Source organism: Phaenicophaeus curvirostris, chromosome 17, assembly GCF_032191515.1.
Source record: "Phaenicophaeus curvirostris isolate KB17595 chromosome 17, BPBGC_Pcur_1.0, whole genome shotgun sequence".
Classification (NCBI taxonomy): domain Eukaryota; kingdom Metazoa; phylum Chordata; class Aves; order Cuculiformes; family Cuculidae; genus Phaenicophaeus; species Phaenicophaeus curvirostris.
The window spans coordinates 1,221,997-1,240,104 of NC_091408.1; the positions used below are offsets into that span (position 1 = coordinate 1,221,997).

The window sequence follows — 18,108 nt, forward strand, 5'->3', positions numbered from 1 at the left end:
TCCTCAAATACACGCAACCTATTAACACAGGAGAGTCCCTTCAACACCCCCTGGAAGAGAAACAAGAACAAAATCCTTCCCAATGGATTTCCAAGCCGGCAGAACGGGAAGAAGTGCTACTTTTAAGCATACCTTCAGAGCTTTCTCACTATCTGTCCTGTACCAACGGCTTTGCTGGGTTGCATTTCAGCTGTTTTAACAGATGTCATTTGCTTCAAGAACGACTGTGGCGGGGGGTAGCAGAGGGGCTGCGTGTCAGAATGTGCAGGAGACACACAGGTGCTGCCATGACAGCATCGTGGGCGCAGGATGCAACAGGTATTGTAGCAACCCTGGCTCTCCCCTTCCTCCAGAGCAGAGTTAGGCTGCCGGAGCACATGCGCCGGCAGGCAAAGGAGAAGTAGCCGCATTGTGCTGTGTGCAGAGGAGGCAGGAATTCCAGGAGGGGAAAGGTTCCCTTTGAAGCACATGGCACGGAGAGCTTCCCAGTGACCATGGCAACAGCTCAGTGGGTTCCCAGCCTGAGAACCAAGTCACTGCAGCCATGCCTCAAACACAAAAAAAGTCTGAAAGAAGGGAAGAGAGGGGGGGAGGTGGGGTCGGGGTGTGGGGGAGAGGACTTGGAGCAGAATTAGCCTGGCAGAAACTGAGCGGCTCCCTGGTAGGCAAATCCAGCCAATAATGCTGGTCGGGTTCACAGGGTTTCCTTTTCATTTCCAAAGCTTTCTTCTTCCTCTGTCATTCCCCTTCTAGCCCTATTCAGGAGCTCATGAGATCAGTAAAACCCGGGCCTTTGCTTTGCCTGCACGCAGCATTGCCTCAAACAGGGCTGCACTGTGATCAAAGGCAACGCTAAATCACAGCTGCCACACACACCTCTTTCCCAATCCGGGGCCGGTTTTCACAGACACTGCAACAGGAGATACATTTTTTAAAACTCTTTCATTTCCGTTACACCATATAAACCTGTCTAAGAGGATGAGCAACTGCAAAAATGTATATGGAAACCGACATCGAATTTTGCACAGCTACCAACTGCAGTTAGCACATGGATAAACAAGTGGAGTGGAAGGTCTGAAAACACAGACCAGGGGTTTCACTAAAAACAAAACTAACCCCCCAAAAAAACCCCAAAAAAACCCCAAAACCAGAACAACCCAAATCAAAAAAAGACCACAACAACTAAACCCAACAATAAGAATAAAACCATACATCTTTGTACCAGACTTATGTCACGGAATTTAGTTCTGCAAACAGCTTTTAAGTACTCTCTACATTCGCTTTCACAAGATTCCAAACTTTCTGCAATATCACCTCTATTTCCTTTCTTTTCCTTTACTACTACACTAAACAGGATCTCATAATTCATTCCTCCATACTTGCATGCATTCCACCATACAGACACGAGCAATAACCTCTTGCTTCTACTACATTACCCAACACAAATGTTCACCGATTTCAGTGAAATCAGTTTAAATTGGCTCTCTTAAGACAGGACTTACAAATTCTTTTGGTTTAAGTTAGTCTGGGCTTTTAAACACATGCCTTTATGATAGGCTTAAGCTGACCAGGTTATCCATTCCTTACATACATAAGAAAGATGGATAAACTGCTTTTGGTAAGAAGCTTCCTTTGATCAAGTTAGCGTCACAACTGCAGTTCACCCTATTTCTACTCCAACACTGCTTCTGCTAAGCAGCTGGTTGTGAAGAAGTCTTTGTTAGGTTCCTGCAGAGCTCAGAAAGTGAATGTGTGTACTCAGCTCTCCATCACCATCTCTATCATTATTCTTCCCTGATGCATTTAGTGTGAAAACAGGAAAACAAGAACACTTTGTGGAGTAAAGGGAGTTTTCTCTTGTTTTGTTTCTTGCTAATGTTTCTCAGAAAGGATCCTTCCCTTCCAAGACATTGTTACTCGTAGCCTGCACCCCAGCCTGTCCCCTTACCTTTCCTAAGACAGTGAGGCATGGCTTAGGCTCCAGCTCAGGCTGTTCCAGTTTCACCACTCCTACCCAGCCATATTCATACAGGTCTTCCTCATCATTGCTGTTACACAGTCCGAGCGGATGCATCTGAAACAGAATCAGAGAAGAAACCTTTAGCCAAGCAGCAGAATTCAAAAACCACAGAGGTTGCTTTTGAGTACCTTGGTTTATAAGAAACACACTTTCATTTGTTAGGGTACACCAGAAAAACTGGAACACAAGGCTGCATACATAAAGAATTCGGTACACTTCTGATGCACTCCATGAGTACAAAATCTTGGAACGTTACCTGAGCGATTACTACTGAATACAGGGAACATGATGGTGATTGGACACAACAGGGAGGTTTCCCTACCAGTCATTATTTTTCAAGACGTCACCAATCACCTATGTTGAGGGAAAAAACAGGCTACAGGAATACAAGGCAGGCAGAGCAGAATCCTGTGCCCAACTCTGAATTCATCCTTCTTTTTTGTTATGAGTTACCACTATACCCTACTGAGCTGTCTCCTGTCTCATAGTGAGGAGCAGCTCATCCAGCTCCATTTCAAAGCCTGGGACAGGCACTGTCACTGGAAGGTGAACCCCTCCTGAAACTCAGCATTTGATGGACAAACTGTTCAGCACAGACATAAAATCAGGGGAGGGAGTCAGGCCGAGAGTGCTCTCTCCAAAACTGCCAGGGAATATATTCTGGCATTATTAACCCCAACAGGAGTCCATGGGATCCCTTCAGTAACGACAAAGCTTTAGTCCGTATAATATATCTCAGACAACAGAGAACCATTCCCTTCATGCAATTCCCTTGACGTACGCTCTATCAATTCAGCTTTGAAACTATACCCCAAATCTAAGAAGTTTCTAGTTCAAACTCCTTGAACTGTGCTGGGGCACTTTCCACACGCCTGAAAGGGCAAAACTGAAACCACAACTCAGGTGCTTTTATCCAAGGTTACAAAATCTGTGCACATTGCTGTGGGTTTAAAATAACTTCAAAAAGAGCCGCACCAATTCTCAGTGGGTTAGTATTACAGAGAGACAAACCGTAAGCCAACAGGGAAGGAACATTTTACTCTGTAACTCTATCACCTCAAAGAAGTCCTGATGATTAAAAGAAAACTTCCACCCTTTTGTCCTTTTATTTCTGTCTGCCGGGATAAAGCGTTATAGCGTTACAAACCGCTGTACAAACAGCTCAGGATCTTTCTATGCACCGTCACGAGATGAAAAGGCTTGGTCTTTTTTTCCCGACCATAAAAAAAAATACTGTCTCTACCCACTTCAGTCCAGAAAATGTCTTGGAAGAAGGCCAAGAGGAACAGAAAATTCTTTCCGCTGCCGCTTTCCTCCAGAACACTGTTATTCCGTAACAGCTTCCAAGGGTGAATAGCCCTTTAGATCAGAGTCACCAAGCACATTCTGCAGTAACGTCCCTGGAAATCAGGATAAGCCCGAAGCTGAAAGAGCCTCTTCTCTTTCCTGTACAAAGCCTGTGCTTCCATACCTTTAATAAGAAATGGGTGAAATTGTCTCCTTTTCAATGACAATGTTGGCCGACATCCTGTCTCCAAACACTAGCCCAATCACCTGAGAAGAAGCCTTCATGCTTAGAGATAAAAAAAACTGAAAATTACACACAGTTCTAAAGACAGTTAACTATTTGCAGTGTAGTATATTAAAGACCTTTGACTAGGGAAAAGCTTTTGGATGCCCCATCCCTGGAGGGCTTCAAGGCCAGGTTGGATGGGGCTTGGAGCCCCTGATCCAGGGGAAGGTGTCCCTGCCCATGGCAGAAGGTGGAACTGGATGGGCTTTGAGGTCCCTTCCAACCCAAACCATTCTATGGTTCTGTTACTCTATGAATGGCTGCAAAAATATGGAGCAATCAGGAATATTGTAAGGTACCAACCAGCCTATGGCTCCTGTAAGTCTCATTCCAGGTTCATATCACACAACAACAGCAGAGTTTTTGGTGAAATGGAGACCGACATATCGTTCAATTCCTGCCTCCAGCAGACCGTAAGGCAGCAGAAGCTGCCGACGCTGAAATTACTGGATCATTTTGACTCTGGCTTCAACCCAAATGGAATAATGAAACCCTTAAAAAGGCACTCATCTCCTTCTGACAAACCGCTAACCACATTCATTGTTCCTGTGGTTCTCCATGATAGAACTGCAGGACTCTGTCTCCTGTTGTACGAACAGACTGATATACAGCTTCCAAGATGATAAAGGATGGTCACTCCTGCCGTGTAGCTTTGCAGAGCTCCTACTGGATGGACTTTAAGGTCCTTTCCAACCCAAACCCTTCCATAATTCTATGAACTATGTTTCCAAGGAGGTTTCTGAACCCTAGTCTGATTCAAGAACCTAAAAATGGAATCCCTGGCAAGTTTGTCAATACAAAGAGAAAAAAATAAGACAGGAACTCCTCTCCCCACTACAGGACTCACACCGTTCACACAGTTGTATTCACCCTGAGGGAAAGAAATTTCCAAATCCTTGTCTAAATACATGAACTGAGCCTACCGAGGAGACCCTTCTACTCACAAACTGTAGCAAGGCTGCACTATGAACTAGTCACTAGATGAGAGCGGTGCGCTGGCTGGCAAACAGAACCAAGCTGAGGTCACAGGGCACTTCTCCTCCAGCACGGCCACTCTGTCTGCTACCAGTGCTGTGTAAGGACAAACGTGACCACAGCCACTGGATTTCATTTTGTAGCCCAATGAGCCAGGCACAGAACACCTACCTCACATTTCCTACTAGAGCACAGAAGACCGAAGCTGGGTGAAGACCTAAATTTATTAAACCACCACACAACGGCAAAATGATCTCGCACATGAGAAACCTCAAACCCAAATGCAAACCCTAGTGTAAGCAGTAAGCAAAACGAACAGTGCCGCGGGCTCTGTGCTGGCACATGTAGAACTTACGAGGTACATCTGCAGGCTACAAACTCCCCAGGATTTTGTTGCATCACACTGGAATCTCACCAGCGTAATTAACAAAACAAATTATCCTATGCCAGCAGTACTCCCTCAAAGTCCTTGTGTTGCAGGAAGGGACAATTGACAAAAGCTTTGCACTGTCCAATTAGAAACATGTGCATTGTAAAGCCAAACTGTTCCTAGACTTGTTCCAGTGAATCCGAAGATCTACGGGACCCACACAAGTACTCAGCTACAGGATAAGTCAGAGATGTGAGTCATCAGCTCAGCACATTGAGGGAACTCCTCTTCAAGTAACCGGTGTCAGCTCTTTAAATAAAAAAGCATGTAAAGACAATGACAGGTTGTAATATCTGCCAATTTACTAATATTATCATGACCAGAACTTGTCACAATGAGCTGGAATAACTCAGATTTGGAAAGTTATCTGTTAAGCTTGCTTCCAAGGGGCACATACAAGAACTCTGGAATGGAAGTGATGGATTCCACGCTTCCTTGGAAGATTCTGCTCTAGATTTTACCTTCTGTGGGAGTGAAAATCTTTTCTTCACATCAACACCCCACCACTGCAATGGGTGCATCACTGATAAGACAGCTTCTTTCTACACCCAGCAGAACAGCTCATCTCTGCTCCAGTTTTCCGTATCTATAGTCTCGGATGCAGAAGGCGTCTGTTTTAAGATTGCCGGCAATTATTCATCAGCACCAAAAATGTTTCTGACAGCCCAAAAGTGAAGTCTAACCCTAACAGAACCAGACACATCACTAAGGGCAAATATACCCACACTCAGGAATACTGGTTTGCCAAAAACACAGACTTTATGAGGCTGTGTGAAAAAATAATTGCCTGAGCAGAGTTCTGACAATGCAGTCACTTTGTCCTTCTTCCTGTTCCTACAGAACCAGACCTTTTCTGAAGGAACCTTTTTTCTGAATCAGGTTACTTCAAATACTTTGGTTTACATAACATTGTTGGTTTAGTACTTGGCTCTAACTGGAATCTTGCAGTGCCCTTAGATGAGGAATCTGCGGGATATCATGCAAGTAGTGATGCTTGAAGTCAGAAATTAAGTAAGAACTCGTGGCAAGTTATCAATTACCCACTCAAAAAATAGGAGGAAACAAGTGGAGTATGTGAAGTGAGATGTGTTTTCATTATGCAGGTCAGAACAAAGCTATTGATTCATCCACTCATAATTGACAACTAACCAAAGGAAGGAAGCAGCTGCGTCTTAAGGGCTACAAAAACTACCCTGCACTCATTCTCCAGGACAGACCCGAGTCATCCAAGCTGACGGAGATTTCCCACTGGTTGTTGTCACGTGCTGTGAGTTTTGATCTTCAACCTAATGCAGCTACTAACACCCCTGCATCACCACAAGACTGTGTTTGTTCCTACTGCTGACAAACACAGTGGAATGAAGAACTTCACTTTTCCATCTCCGCTTACTCTTCCGTATCAGCAGAACAAGCTGCTGCCAAAAAAAGTGATTTAAGGTTCTTGACTCCAAGATTCCAACCCAGCAGAAAGAAAAGGCTCAGGCTGTAGCTTCTCTGCTTTTTGGAAAAGCCATCAGTGGGATGTGCCATTACAAATGAGCATCCAAACCCGCACATATGGAAAAAAACCTCCTTCCAAGAACTAAAGAGCAGGGTTTTTTTTTTAAAAAGGTAGGCGTTGCTACTAACATCAGGAAAAATTTCTTCACTGAAAGGGTTCTGGGGCACTGGCAGAGGCTGCCCAGGGAGGTAGTGGAGTCCCCATCCCTGGAGGGGTTTAGAAGATGGGTGGATGAGGTGCTCAGGGATGATTTAATAGTGGACAAGTACAGTTGGACTCTATGATCTCAAACGTCTTCTCCAACCAAGCGATTCTATGATTGTCCTTGCAGCCTGATGAGACATGAGCTTTTTTATGTTGGCTGCAGCTAGAACACAGCAGCCTCTTTGAAAAGGTGAAAGCCAGCAGCATCTCCTCATCACCCTGTGCTTCTCTGGACCATGCAGCTTTGCTGTGCAGAAAGGAACGTTCAGCCTCCAGCACAAGCACAGAACACCATTAAAACAGCTCCTTCATCCTTTCAGACCTTTTTCTTTCTGTTTTGAAGAACATCCTGCCAAAAACTGAATCACCACAAGATGCAACATGACGGGACTTGCGCATCTCAGCAGGGCGCTTTTTCTGGCTATCGGCTGTGACCGTGCGGTTCGACGCAGTGGTTTGCATTCTGCCCGCAACTGACTGCCACCAAACTCTCGCTACAGCAGGAGCACCGAGCATTCCTGAAATCCTCTCGCAGTCCACTTTACTCCAGGACGTATGCCAAAAGGAATGATGAGAAATCCAGTCTATGCTGCAACTAAATACAAAACCAGAGAGATGCAGTTGAACACATGCGCCATGCAGAAAAGGCCAGGGAAATTGTATGATGCAGACAGGCCAGTGCTATACACAGCCCACCAGATCCATGAGAAGGAGCAGTAACCTCCAAAGAACAGCCGGAGTAGGTTTTGTTAGCCAGGGAACCGGACCTTGACACTGATGTAGTTGATTGGCCCACTGATCACCGGCAACAAGAAGGAGCATCGCTCCCTGACTCCTTTAACACAGGGATACCCAAGCTGTGACTCAGAGCACGTGAGATGCTTGTGAGCGATTCCCCTGTGCCGTGGCGCAGCTTCACATCCCGCAGGATAGGAAGGAAACTGTCAGCTAAAGGGCACACCCGACAGTAGCAGGGTGCTCTCAGACACCCTCCTGTGAGGACTGAGAGGACTGCCTCAAGTCGTAGAACCACAATATCATGGAATGGTTTGAGTCAGAAGGGACATCAAAGCTAATCCAGCCCCACCCCTGCCCCAGGCAGGGACACCTCCCACTGGATCAGGGGCTCCAAGCCCCATCCAACCTGGCCTTGAACCCCTTCAGGGATGGGGCAGCCACCCCTGCTCTGGGCAACCTGGGCCAGGGCCTCCCCACCCTCACAGGAAATAATTTCTCCCTAAGATCTCACCTCAATCTCCTCTCTTTCAGCTGAAAACCATTCCCCTGGTCCTATCCCTGCACTCCCTGATCAAGAGCCCCTTTCAGTTCAGAAGCTGCTCTAAGGTCTCCCCGCAGCCTTCTCTTCTCCAGACTGAACAACCCCAACTCTCTCAGCTTGTCCTTGCATGGGAGGTACTCCAGCCCCTGGATCATCTCCATGGCTCTTGCTCAGAGTCCTCCCTGTGCTCAGGACTCAGAACTGGACACAGGGTTCCAGATAAGGTGTCACAGGGCAGAACAGAGGGGCAGAATCTCCTCCCTCGCCCTGCTGGTCCCACTGTTTTCAATGCAGCCCAGGACACGGTTGCCTTTCCAGGCTGCGAGCACACATCACTGGCTCACGTCAAGCTTCTTGTCCACCCATACACTCAAGCCCTTCTCCTCAGGGCTGCTCCCAATCCATTCTCCTGCCCTCAATCCATTCTCTGCCCAGCCTGTAATTGTGCTTAGGACTGCCCCGACCCCAGTGCAATGGGACCCAAGCCAGAGGTGGTGCCGACACCCCCAGCACACGCGCGGTACCCGATGCACACACAGCGGTGAGTTCAGCACATCTGCATCAGATTCACTGCACAGGCAGCGATCAGGCGCACTGCCCACGCTAGCAGCGGTGCGACCTGCTGCACCAAAGCAGCTGGACACTCACTATTCCAAACGCTCCACAACGGAACTTCCCAGCCCATTCCAACAGAAAGCCGGCCTCTCCTTCCTTCCAAGGGTCTTAAATGCCAAATTCCATTAAAAGATGCACATACTCAAGGTAATGTGAGGGCAGATATTTTCTCTCCAGAATTTAAGTGCCTTGATTACACTGAATTCTCCTACCTCAGTATTGACAGAGCGGAGGGGAACAAAGTCATATTTATAGTGGTGTTTTTTTCCTCTTTAAATGAGTGGAAAGATGCTGGCAAAAGGTGCAGGCACAATGCCACTAAGGACAGGGGAAATTGGAAGGAAAATTAGGAGTAAAATGATACCTTCATAGATTACTTTGGCAGAAGGCAGCTGCAAGTAGCTATACTGTAAAACAAGATTTCTGGCCCTATATAGAACAAGATTGGCCCCAAAAATGCACCGATGGCCAGAACTTTAGGCGTAATAACTGGCTGGGAAAACCAGGATTACCTTACATCTCCTGAACAACTACATTGGTCCCATGGCACTCAAGTGGGGACTTAGAACTGCTAAGTATCAGGGCAGCACCAGATAATCTTCTCAGCTGAAGTTAAAGGCCTCATGTGGAGTTAGAATAACCAGGGGGCTGGAGGACAGGCTGGGAGAGATGGGATTGTTCAGCCTGGAGAAGGGACAGCTTAGAGCAGCTTCCCAACTGAAAGGGGCTCCAGGAAAGCTGGGAAGGGGCTCTTGATCAGGGAGTGCAGGGAGAAGACAACGGGGAACAGTTTTCAGCTGAAAGAGGGGAGATGGAGATGAGATCTTGCGAAGAAATGTTTTGCTGTGAGGGTGGGGAGGCCCTGGCCCAGCCTGCCCAGAGCAGGGGTGGCTGCCCCATCCCTGGAGGGATTCAAGGCCAGGTTGGATGGGGCTTGGAGCAGCCGGATCCACAGCAGGGGGTTGAGCCATGTCTCTTCCAACTCAAACCATTATATGATTCTATGAGCAGATAAAAATCAGGTCAACTTAAAACAGACAATTTATACTAAGAAATGAAGGAAGGGGGAGTGAAATGTTCTCACACAGGCTGGAGGCAGACTACAAAATGAAATCCAGTAAATATCATCCTTTTATTTCAGAGGAAACCTTAGGTAAAAGGCAGTTGCGAAAACAGATTAGACTACACCACCCACATCAGAAGCTCCTAGAATACAAAGCACAGGGTTATAATCCACATGGCCTACTTTTGCTCAGGTTGTAGAAGAACAAGCAAATGACAAAAAGGGGTAGGTACCGAAGTGACAGATGATGGATTTCCCTTAGAGAAGCAGCAGAAGGAATGCAAACTTATGCCTGCCCTTGTCCCATTTAGTTTCTTATTTCCAAGGGAATAATGTATTACTTTTACTAGCTTAGATCTTTGTTTACTGTTTCTAGCTTGGGCAAAAGGAGAGGGGCTGGGTTTGCTGGTTGCTTTCCAAAGGGAAGATAACACTAGGAGATCCAATTAAAAAGCAATATTCCAGATAAGGATGAACTCGTTACGTGCAGAGATCACAGACACCTCCCACACCTTATTCGTCTAATTTGGGGCGGTATGTTGCACTGAGGTGTTCCAACTGGATACACAGGCACATCCAAGCTGTTTCCTTCATGTTTGCTGTAAAACACCCTGTAACACATGTAACTCCTGATTTACTCATCAATATTTAATGGCAACGTCAGCTGCAATTCTGCTCTCCGCGCCCAGACTTTAAAACAGCCTGAAGAATCCTCAGACAGATCGAGTGCTGACACGGGTAGAGTGAAGTGATTTCATCATTGAGAAGAAAAGTGAGAAAGGAGATGGTAAAATTTGCCAAGGTGAGTAAACACTGTTGGTTCTGATGTTCTGCACCAAAACACCTCACTTGCTCACCTTTAACTGGAGGGAAAATGGGACATTCATTCCTACGCTTTGTTTGATCCCTGATAAGACCTTATCTCTCACACTACAGCTACTATTCCACTGTAACCCTCAAGAAGGGTTTTGTCAATATTTATCAAAGTCTGGTTATTTGGATGTCCCAAAGCAGTCAGTGCCTGTGCAAAAGCAACCCGGGCACGGAGCTGTAGTGTGTCCCTTCCCCTATCACCCCACAGCCTTCCCAAACAAGGTGATGGATTCTGAGCTGCCTCCGCGAGGGTGCGTTCGCTGGGGCCAGACAGAGGGAGAGGAACACAGAAAATGCACACGGAGAAAGGCTGTCCTATAACTAAGAACAATATTGTCCTTAAAAAGAGGGATGGGGGAAGGGAACTAATGCGTAGATTGTGACAGGAAGAATGCAATGCTCTCACAACAAAACTAATCAAACTTCCTCTGTCCTATATACAAATGCCAGGCAGAAACTGAGCATTTCTACCATAAAACATTTTCCGTGTGCAAGACAACATTTTATCCATAGAGAGAAGTAAAAGCTGCAGAGAAAAAAAAAAAAAGGTGGAGAATGCAGAAAGAAATGAGGCTTAAAACGCACAACCCTTCATCCCATCCCCCTCCACTCATGCCAACCTCTCATCTATAATCCAACACAAGAGAGACAACAGGCAAACAGCAAGAGGTCATCTTCAAAGGGCTGGTTGCCAAGGGAGGCCAGTGGAAAGAGCGCAGGCATGTCCCCATCAAAGTCCAGCAGCTGTGAGAGAGCCACAGAGGTGCAGCTTCCCCTGGGGCTGCAGGGAAATTCAGAGATGGAGGACAGTGCTGGAGCTGCTCCAGCCGGCGATGTGAAACGGGCAGCTTTGCACTCTGCAAGAGGGAAAGCACAGAAAGGTTATGGTATTTCAATCCTTCTCTCTACCCATTTTTGCACTTCAGATGCTTGAACTACTGTTTAAACTCATCAGGATACAGCCTGCAGCAGCAGGCAGAAGGCAGCTCCGAGGATCAACTTTCTGCTCAGTTCAAAATGAAACCTTTGGCTCTGTGACTCCCCGCAGAACAGAGGTGGAAAAGGTGCAGCAGATAATGCTCAGCCAGCTGTAGTTTCATTACTTCTCACAGAAAATGCAAATGCAGCTTCACAGCTGGAGCCTGGGAGACTGTCCCACAACAAAAAACTGCCTGCAAATATCACTAAACGAAGCATGGATCGTCTTTTCTTGGATAAAGTAGAAGATAATAACATGGACTCCCAGCTACCTGCAGCATTTGCATTAGAGAATTAGAAGTCAGCATATGAACAACGAATTCTGGTTCTCAGAATTCTCAGAACTTTAGCTCTTTGTATTAAACAAACACATGATGATAGCATGTGAAAATTCAACTCCTGGTCCTCAAGGAAAGAAGCTGCAAATGCAAGCAGAGAAGAAATCCAACAGATTAAATAAATTCAGAAAGGAAAGAGGAAACAAAATTGCTGTGTTATGAACAAAAAAAAAATTGAAATTGTGACTTTTGAGTTCCCAGAAGCGAGGAAGAGCTGTTTTAAAGAAATGACTGTCAGCCTCCCCTGAACAAGTGGCTTAATTAGCCAAGAGAACTGCAAAATACAGTTGTAAAGTATCACATATTGGTAGGATAGAAATAATTTCATTATGTTTTCCTCCCACCTCATGCCTAGAATCTTCAAAGCCCTCAGACACATGGTGTGAGTGTTGGGGTTGTCTTATGCATGGACAGGAGCTGGACTTGATGACCCCTGTGGGTCCCTTCCAACTCAGGACATTCTATGATTCTATGTCGGCAGATGACATTAGCTTCAGTGAAAATTCAGATGGCAGTTGTATGGTCTGAACAAACCCTCTGGGTTGTGACACGAAAGCTGACAGGAAGCAAGGTTTTAATATTTAGAAAGTTCTTGATTACCACCTTAACTGAAGGTCAGTTTGGAAACACCACCAAGTAAGCACAATACACACATCAGTGATACAGTGTTAGACCTTCGTTCCTGTTAGTCAGCACAAAGAAATGTTTTCAAGGCTGAAACAGAACAGTTCATACCCCAAAGATGCACCCTACTTCTTAGGCCAGCATGTGAACTCATCTCTAATCTTTGATTATTTACACCAAGTCTCTTTCAAGATTCTATAAATGACAACACAACAGAAGTTCCTTCAGCCTGTGCCTCAGAAGATACTCTTGAAAGCTTTTGACTGTGATGAAAATACTGATGCCCTTGACTATAGAAAGGCACGTTAAACAGCCTAAAACAGAACACTGAGTTTTTTTCATGGTGAGGTGCTTAGATTGATTAAAAAAAAGCAAGCCTGTTGTCAGCAGACTTCAGTACAGTAACTAAGCGTCTGCACCACCACTTGGTTTCAGGAGACTGAAACCAAGGATGTGTTGAAAATCCTACATACAGGACACAGTCTCGTATCTCTAGGAACAGAGCGAAGAGAAAGGAGTTTGTGTGCACACACAGCAGAGCCAAACTCCGCCTATCCCACACAACACGGTGACCACACGTGGAGCCGTGGTGCTCACCTACGTATCTGTCACCGCATCTTCAAAATACTGAGTGCCCCAGAACACTTCCTTGGGAAATGAAGCATTGTATAGCAGCTAGCATTGCTTACTCACCAGAAAAAAAATAAACCACCATCTCTTTGAGATCGTGCTTTGGAGATCCGCTCAGTGGCGGGAGTAATGACCTCCCAGTTCCCAGAGCAGGCAGCACGTCCCTGACGCACGGCCCCAGCAGAGGTCAGATGCTTGCGTCTGCTCCTCTCAGTGCCCAGACGAGACTTCCCAGCACCCAACCTTCTCCTCCACGTTCTCTCTCGGTCCCTGTCTCTACGCTGAATTATTTCAATGGAATCTTACTTACTCCTCTGCCTAGAGACGACACTACCTGCACTATATACCGTGTCCAGTTCTTCCTCGCTCCTCTGCTGCAAATCACTCCGGCCAAGCCCCTGGTCAGATCCAGCCTACTGCAAATCCCATCACACGCTTCTCCTCAGACATAAGAGGAAGTCAAACATTGAAATCAGCTATGGGCACTTCAGGTCTCAACTAGATATTTTCCTTTGTTACGCTGCTCCAGAGTAAACTATTTTGGACACCTCCCATGACCACTTCTCTTTGCATGCACTTCTCTGTAACTCAACCTTTTCATTTTCTAGATTTATAAATGCATGATTCTTAAGTCACCTATGATAACTTCCACAAGATTGTACTGAATTTTATCATTGGTTACAAAGTGCTCTCTCCCTCTATGTTTAGCAACTCAAAAATGCTCAAGAAAATACCAGTCACAATGTTTACAATCTGACCATAGAGAGTGTCTTCTTACATCATTTTCCAAAGTTTACCTTTCGGTCAGGTTTGTGTTTACGTTTTATAAACCATCCTGGAGCAATACACAAACAGGTCAACTTCACAGAAGTTCTGTTTCAAACTCCAGCTGTCATACACCTTCTCACATCCCAGTTTTCCCACTTTGTGCTCCAACTTTTCCTTAACTCTCCTCTCCAAGACCTATCCCTTGACCTCTTCTTCAGTTTGACAACTTCAATAGATTTGTTTCCAATTTATGACTTCTGCCCACGTGAAGATATTCATGGTGTCAGGGACATTTTAGAGGGAAAGGAACCAGCGGATTCTGAGAGCACAGGTCTCCAAACAGGTACAGTCTCCTGGTTTGCTTCTAGACTGTATCCTCAACTTTAATCATCAAGTTCTCAAGAAATTGCCTCCACAGTCTCCTTCATGCTCTGTCCCTGCTTTGCGCTCACATCCACTGGGTGAAGTCCAAACATCACATCTAGGTTTACATACACTCCCTTCTGTCAGGTCCAGCATCACAAGACACCAGCATAATTTCTCCAGCCTATTTTAAATGGAAATACAGGTGAAGCCAAAGCCTCTCCTGCAACTACACATGACTTCATTGGAAGGCGAGGTGGCTTTCTCATTGTACTTCAGCTCATCTCACAGCAGGAACTGGATGTACTCTCCCATTTCCTCCGATATCCTCTCCAGATCCAGGATTCAGTCAAGGCCACTCACTCCACTTCCGAGTCCTGGTGTGAGCAACACAGCTCCTGGAGATACACCAGCCACCTTGTTACATCCACCTCCTCACCTGATGGCTCCTGAGCCCCGGCGCATCCACAGACACAGACAGACTTGTGTTACGATGCTGCATCGCACCATGGTGGAGAGAAGAGACCAGCCTGCTTGCCGGATCTCACCCTAACGGAGGGTGGAGGTGGCTGGATTTCTGTTCCCTTTATGACTTTATGGAAATCATTCCGTTTTCCCCCTGCTTAACTTCCTCATTCACAGCACAGGGAAAAGAGACCCCTGCCCAGAGAGGAACCGAGTACTTCGAAGAAACAGTAGTGGTCAATACTATGGCATATAAACCAGGTGCAAGGAGTTGTCCCTAAAAAACACATTAAGGCTTAAAAGTTGGGGTTTTTTTTCCATAAAAGAAAACATCTGGGGCACTGGGTTCTCCACTTCAGATCAAGTAATAAGAAACTGCACTGTTTTCCAAGCCTTCTCCTACAAGAATTCAGTGAACATTAAGAACTTTGATGCTATCAGATGGGAAGAAACACTCAAATCCATGGGGAAAAAATGCCCTTCTTAAAAACAGCCACCTGATGGCAGCCTGTGGCTTCAGTCCTATTGTTCCAAGTGGCAACTGGCAACCATTTTGAGTGAGATTAGCTCTACCCTGAGTCACCACCGAAGAATGTTCTGTAGTAGGGAGAAGGACTTCAAAATAAAATCCTATTCTTAATTCTAATGTAGCCCCATTGCTGAAGTAATCACTGCAAATATTCCCATTACACACACAGTGGAATCCTTCCCTTTTTCAGCCTCAGTGTGATTTTGCACAGCAAATATCCAACTTTGCTGCAAACTAGTCCCCACAACTCAGCCCAGTGCACTATTCCAAACCCTCCAGCAGCGCACAAGGCTGATGTACAGTTTCACTCACCACTCATGGTCAATGCTTTGACATCCTTAACCACAAGGCTGTTCCACACTCAAGAAATTACCAGTCCTTCATTCTTTGCTATCTTTCAAAGGCATTTGTAGAAACTTAGCACATGATGCCTGAAGGATTCATTTTATCCAACACTTATGAAAGTTTCTGACATTCTGGAAACCTGGTGCACTCCCCTTTTATGACAAAGAGGTTCATTCCCTGATGTAAGAGGAAAATTTAACTTCACTTTGAATACAAAACTGAAAACTGAACTGTTTTACAGAACTGTAAACCAGAACAGCTTTCCTCAGCATCTCCTCAGACCCCACATTACTGTAGATGCCTATCACACTGCAGCACCCTGAATATGGGGGGGAACCAGGGGACTAGAAGTTTCTAAAAATTAAAACTTACCTAAGCTTGTTTGTCCACATAATTTTCTCTGACATTGTTGTTCTGTGTGTTCATTTTTATCTAAATGGTACAGGAGTGCTAAGGCTGGAGTTTTCATACTTTAAATGCAAGACTTAAGGTTGCCTAATTCAGCCTTAATTTAGGTATTTGTGCTCTGTTTCAGGATACAATAACAGTTTTCCCTCCTTCTTTCCCCATCTCTGTCTGGATTCTTCCTTCCTATGGCCACTAATTTACCACCTTGTCTCTCTTCCAGACTCTCTCTTCACTTCTCTTCCACACCATCCCCATTTTTCCCTTTATTTTTACCCACCTCCTGTAGCACTGGCACACAGCCCATGCTAATAAGTCCAGCAAAGCTTACTGGCTTGGGTTGAGCGCTGCGTATCTGCTGTTGGCACACCTCACCGCTGAGGTATGCCTCACCGATTGGGAAATTAATGGTGTAAACTCTACTCCAAGAATGCAGCCATGTGGGGCGAATGAGCGCTGTCTGCAGGACGCTCCCCTCGCACGTTAGAAACACTGGGCACTGCAGTGAATGAGGTAAGAGACTATGAGAAAAGAAGATACAGCGCTGTGGTTAAAGCAGCTGAACGCTTCCCAAGAGACAGGATCGCTTCCTCCACCACAGAGCGCCTATGCACGTTGGGCAAGTCATAAAAACAGCCATGCAGGGTGTGACCAAAAAGCCAACCAGCACAGTACCCTATCTCCAGCAGTGGCCAACTGCAGAAGGTTGGACAACAGGGAAAGGTCTGACACAGAATAATTCTTCTTTTGGTACAGCCTCTTAATAAAGGCTGGCAGAGATTAAAAGACTTCCAGGGCTGAGACTTCACCCAGAACCTTGCATTTACTACTAAGCAATGCAACTATGTTCCATGACTTTGCTTAATCCCCTTTGGACGACACCCATACTTTCAGCTTCTACACCATCCTACAGACAGTTACACAACTTAGTGTGTTAAAAATATACATTCTTTTGCTAACGTTAAAGCTGTTGTGTGAACTTCACCGAATATGCTCTGATAGTCCTTGCATTGCAAGGAACAGCTGATAATTGTTCCTTTGTCACAGCCTCTACAGACTTTACTCACAGAGTCTTGTCAACAGCCTCTTTTCCAAGCTGATAAAGTTCAGTCTTTTTCACAATGAGGCTGATCCACAGCTAATCCTTCTTCTAGTCTCCCTTTCCCATTCCACGATGCACTAACTTGAACTGCAGACAACGTTCAAGCTCTTGGAGCCCAGTAGTATCCATGAGGTTTTCTGATTTGCTTTCTGGTCCTTTCCTTATGATCGCAACTCTCACATGAAATTTTTGGTGCTACTTCAACCAGAGCAAGGTTTTCAGAACACACTTTATTCTTTAAAAGGAAAAGAAATTTTAGCCACAGCTTTAAGAAGCCTTTTATGATCCCTCTTTGTTCTTCTTGGTGCACATCTCCAGCTTGCATTACAATTAATTAAGATTCTTCCCTAGATCAGCACAGACACATAACCCACTGTATGTACAGCTGGGATTTGTTGGGGAGAATCCCTTTAACCAAGGTCCTCACACAGCACATTCAGCCAGGGATAAACACAGAGCAGGGTCTGCAGAAAATGTGGCATATGCAAAAATCCAAACAAGGTCAATGGAATTTGTGCCTGATCACAAAAACAAACAGAAGGGCGAGGCATTGTGAACAGAGCCACCACGCTCACAAACGCATCTCTATGCTCCTCTGATAGGGAACCACGAATTTTGGCTGTAATATTTAAATAACTGTTGGTGCTCATTTTTAAAAACACGTAAGAGGCCCTTCATTTCATCAGATGTTTTGGAAACAGATTAGTCTTATATCTATAGAAATTTAATAAATAATGCCAGCAGCAAAGGCCACATGAAAAAAATAACTGCATCATAAGAGCAGTGGTGGGGATGCTCTGGTGGCCTCTGTCAGGTAGCTCACAGCAGGCACGAGTATCATTAGTCTTCACGCAGACAACCTGGCTCAAACACCCTCCACCATATTGCAGCTTCTTTCTAGTATCCCATCTCACAAGATAGTACTACCCAAAACCACCACAGCTACTGTAGTACTAAAATTACGTATTACTGACTTCAGCTCTGCCTCTTATTGCCAGAACACGGAGCGACTTCACACCCAGGAGCTT

General features: G+C 45.5%; 2 protein-coding genes across 2 annotated transcripts in view; both read right to left on the bottom strand.

Moving 5' to 3' along the window:
- Nucleotides 1-18,108, bottom strand: part of ZNRF3 (zinc and ring finger 3) — a 69,589-nt gene that overhangs the window by 25,716 nt on the left and 25,765 nt on the right. Inside the window, exon 2 of the mRNA XM_069871423.1 lies at nt 1,949-2,074. Coding sequence (XP_069727524.1) covers nt 1,949-2,074 — 126 coding nt within the window. The remainder of the gene's footprint in view (nt 1-1,948; nt 2,075-18,108) is intronic.
- The window catches only part of CCDC117 (coiled-coil domain containing 117), a 50,110-nt gene continuing 49,052 nt past the window's right edge, over nt 17,051-18,108 (bottom strand). Inside the window, exon 6 of the transcript XR_011338623.1 lies at nt 17,051-17,064. The gene's annotated coding sequence lies outside the window, so the exon portion shown is untranslated. The remainder of the gene's footprint in view (nt 17,065-18,108) is intronic.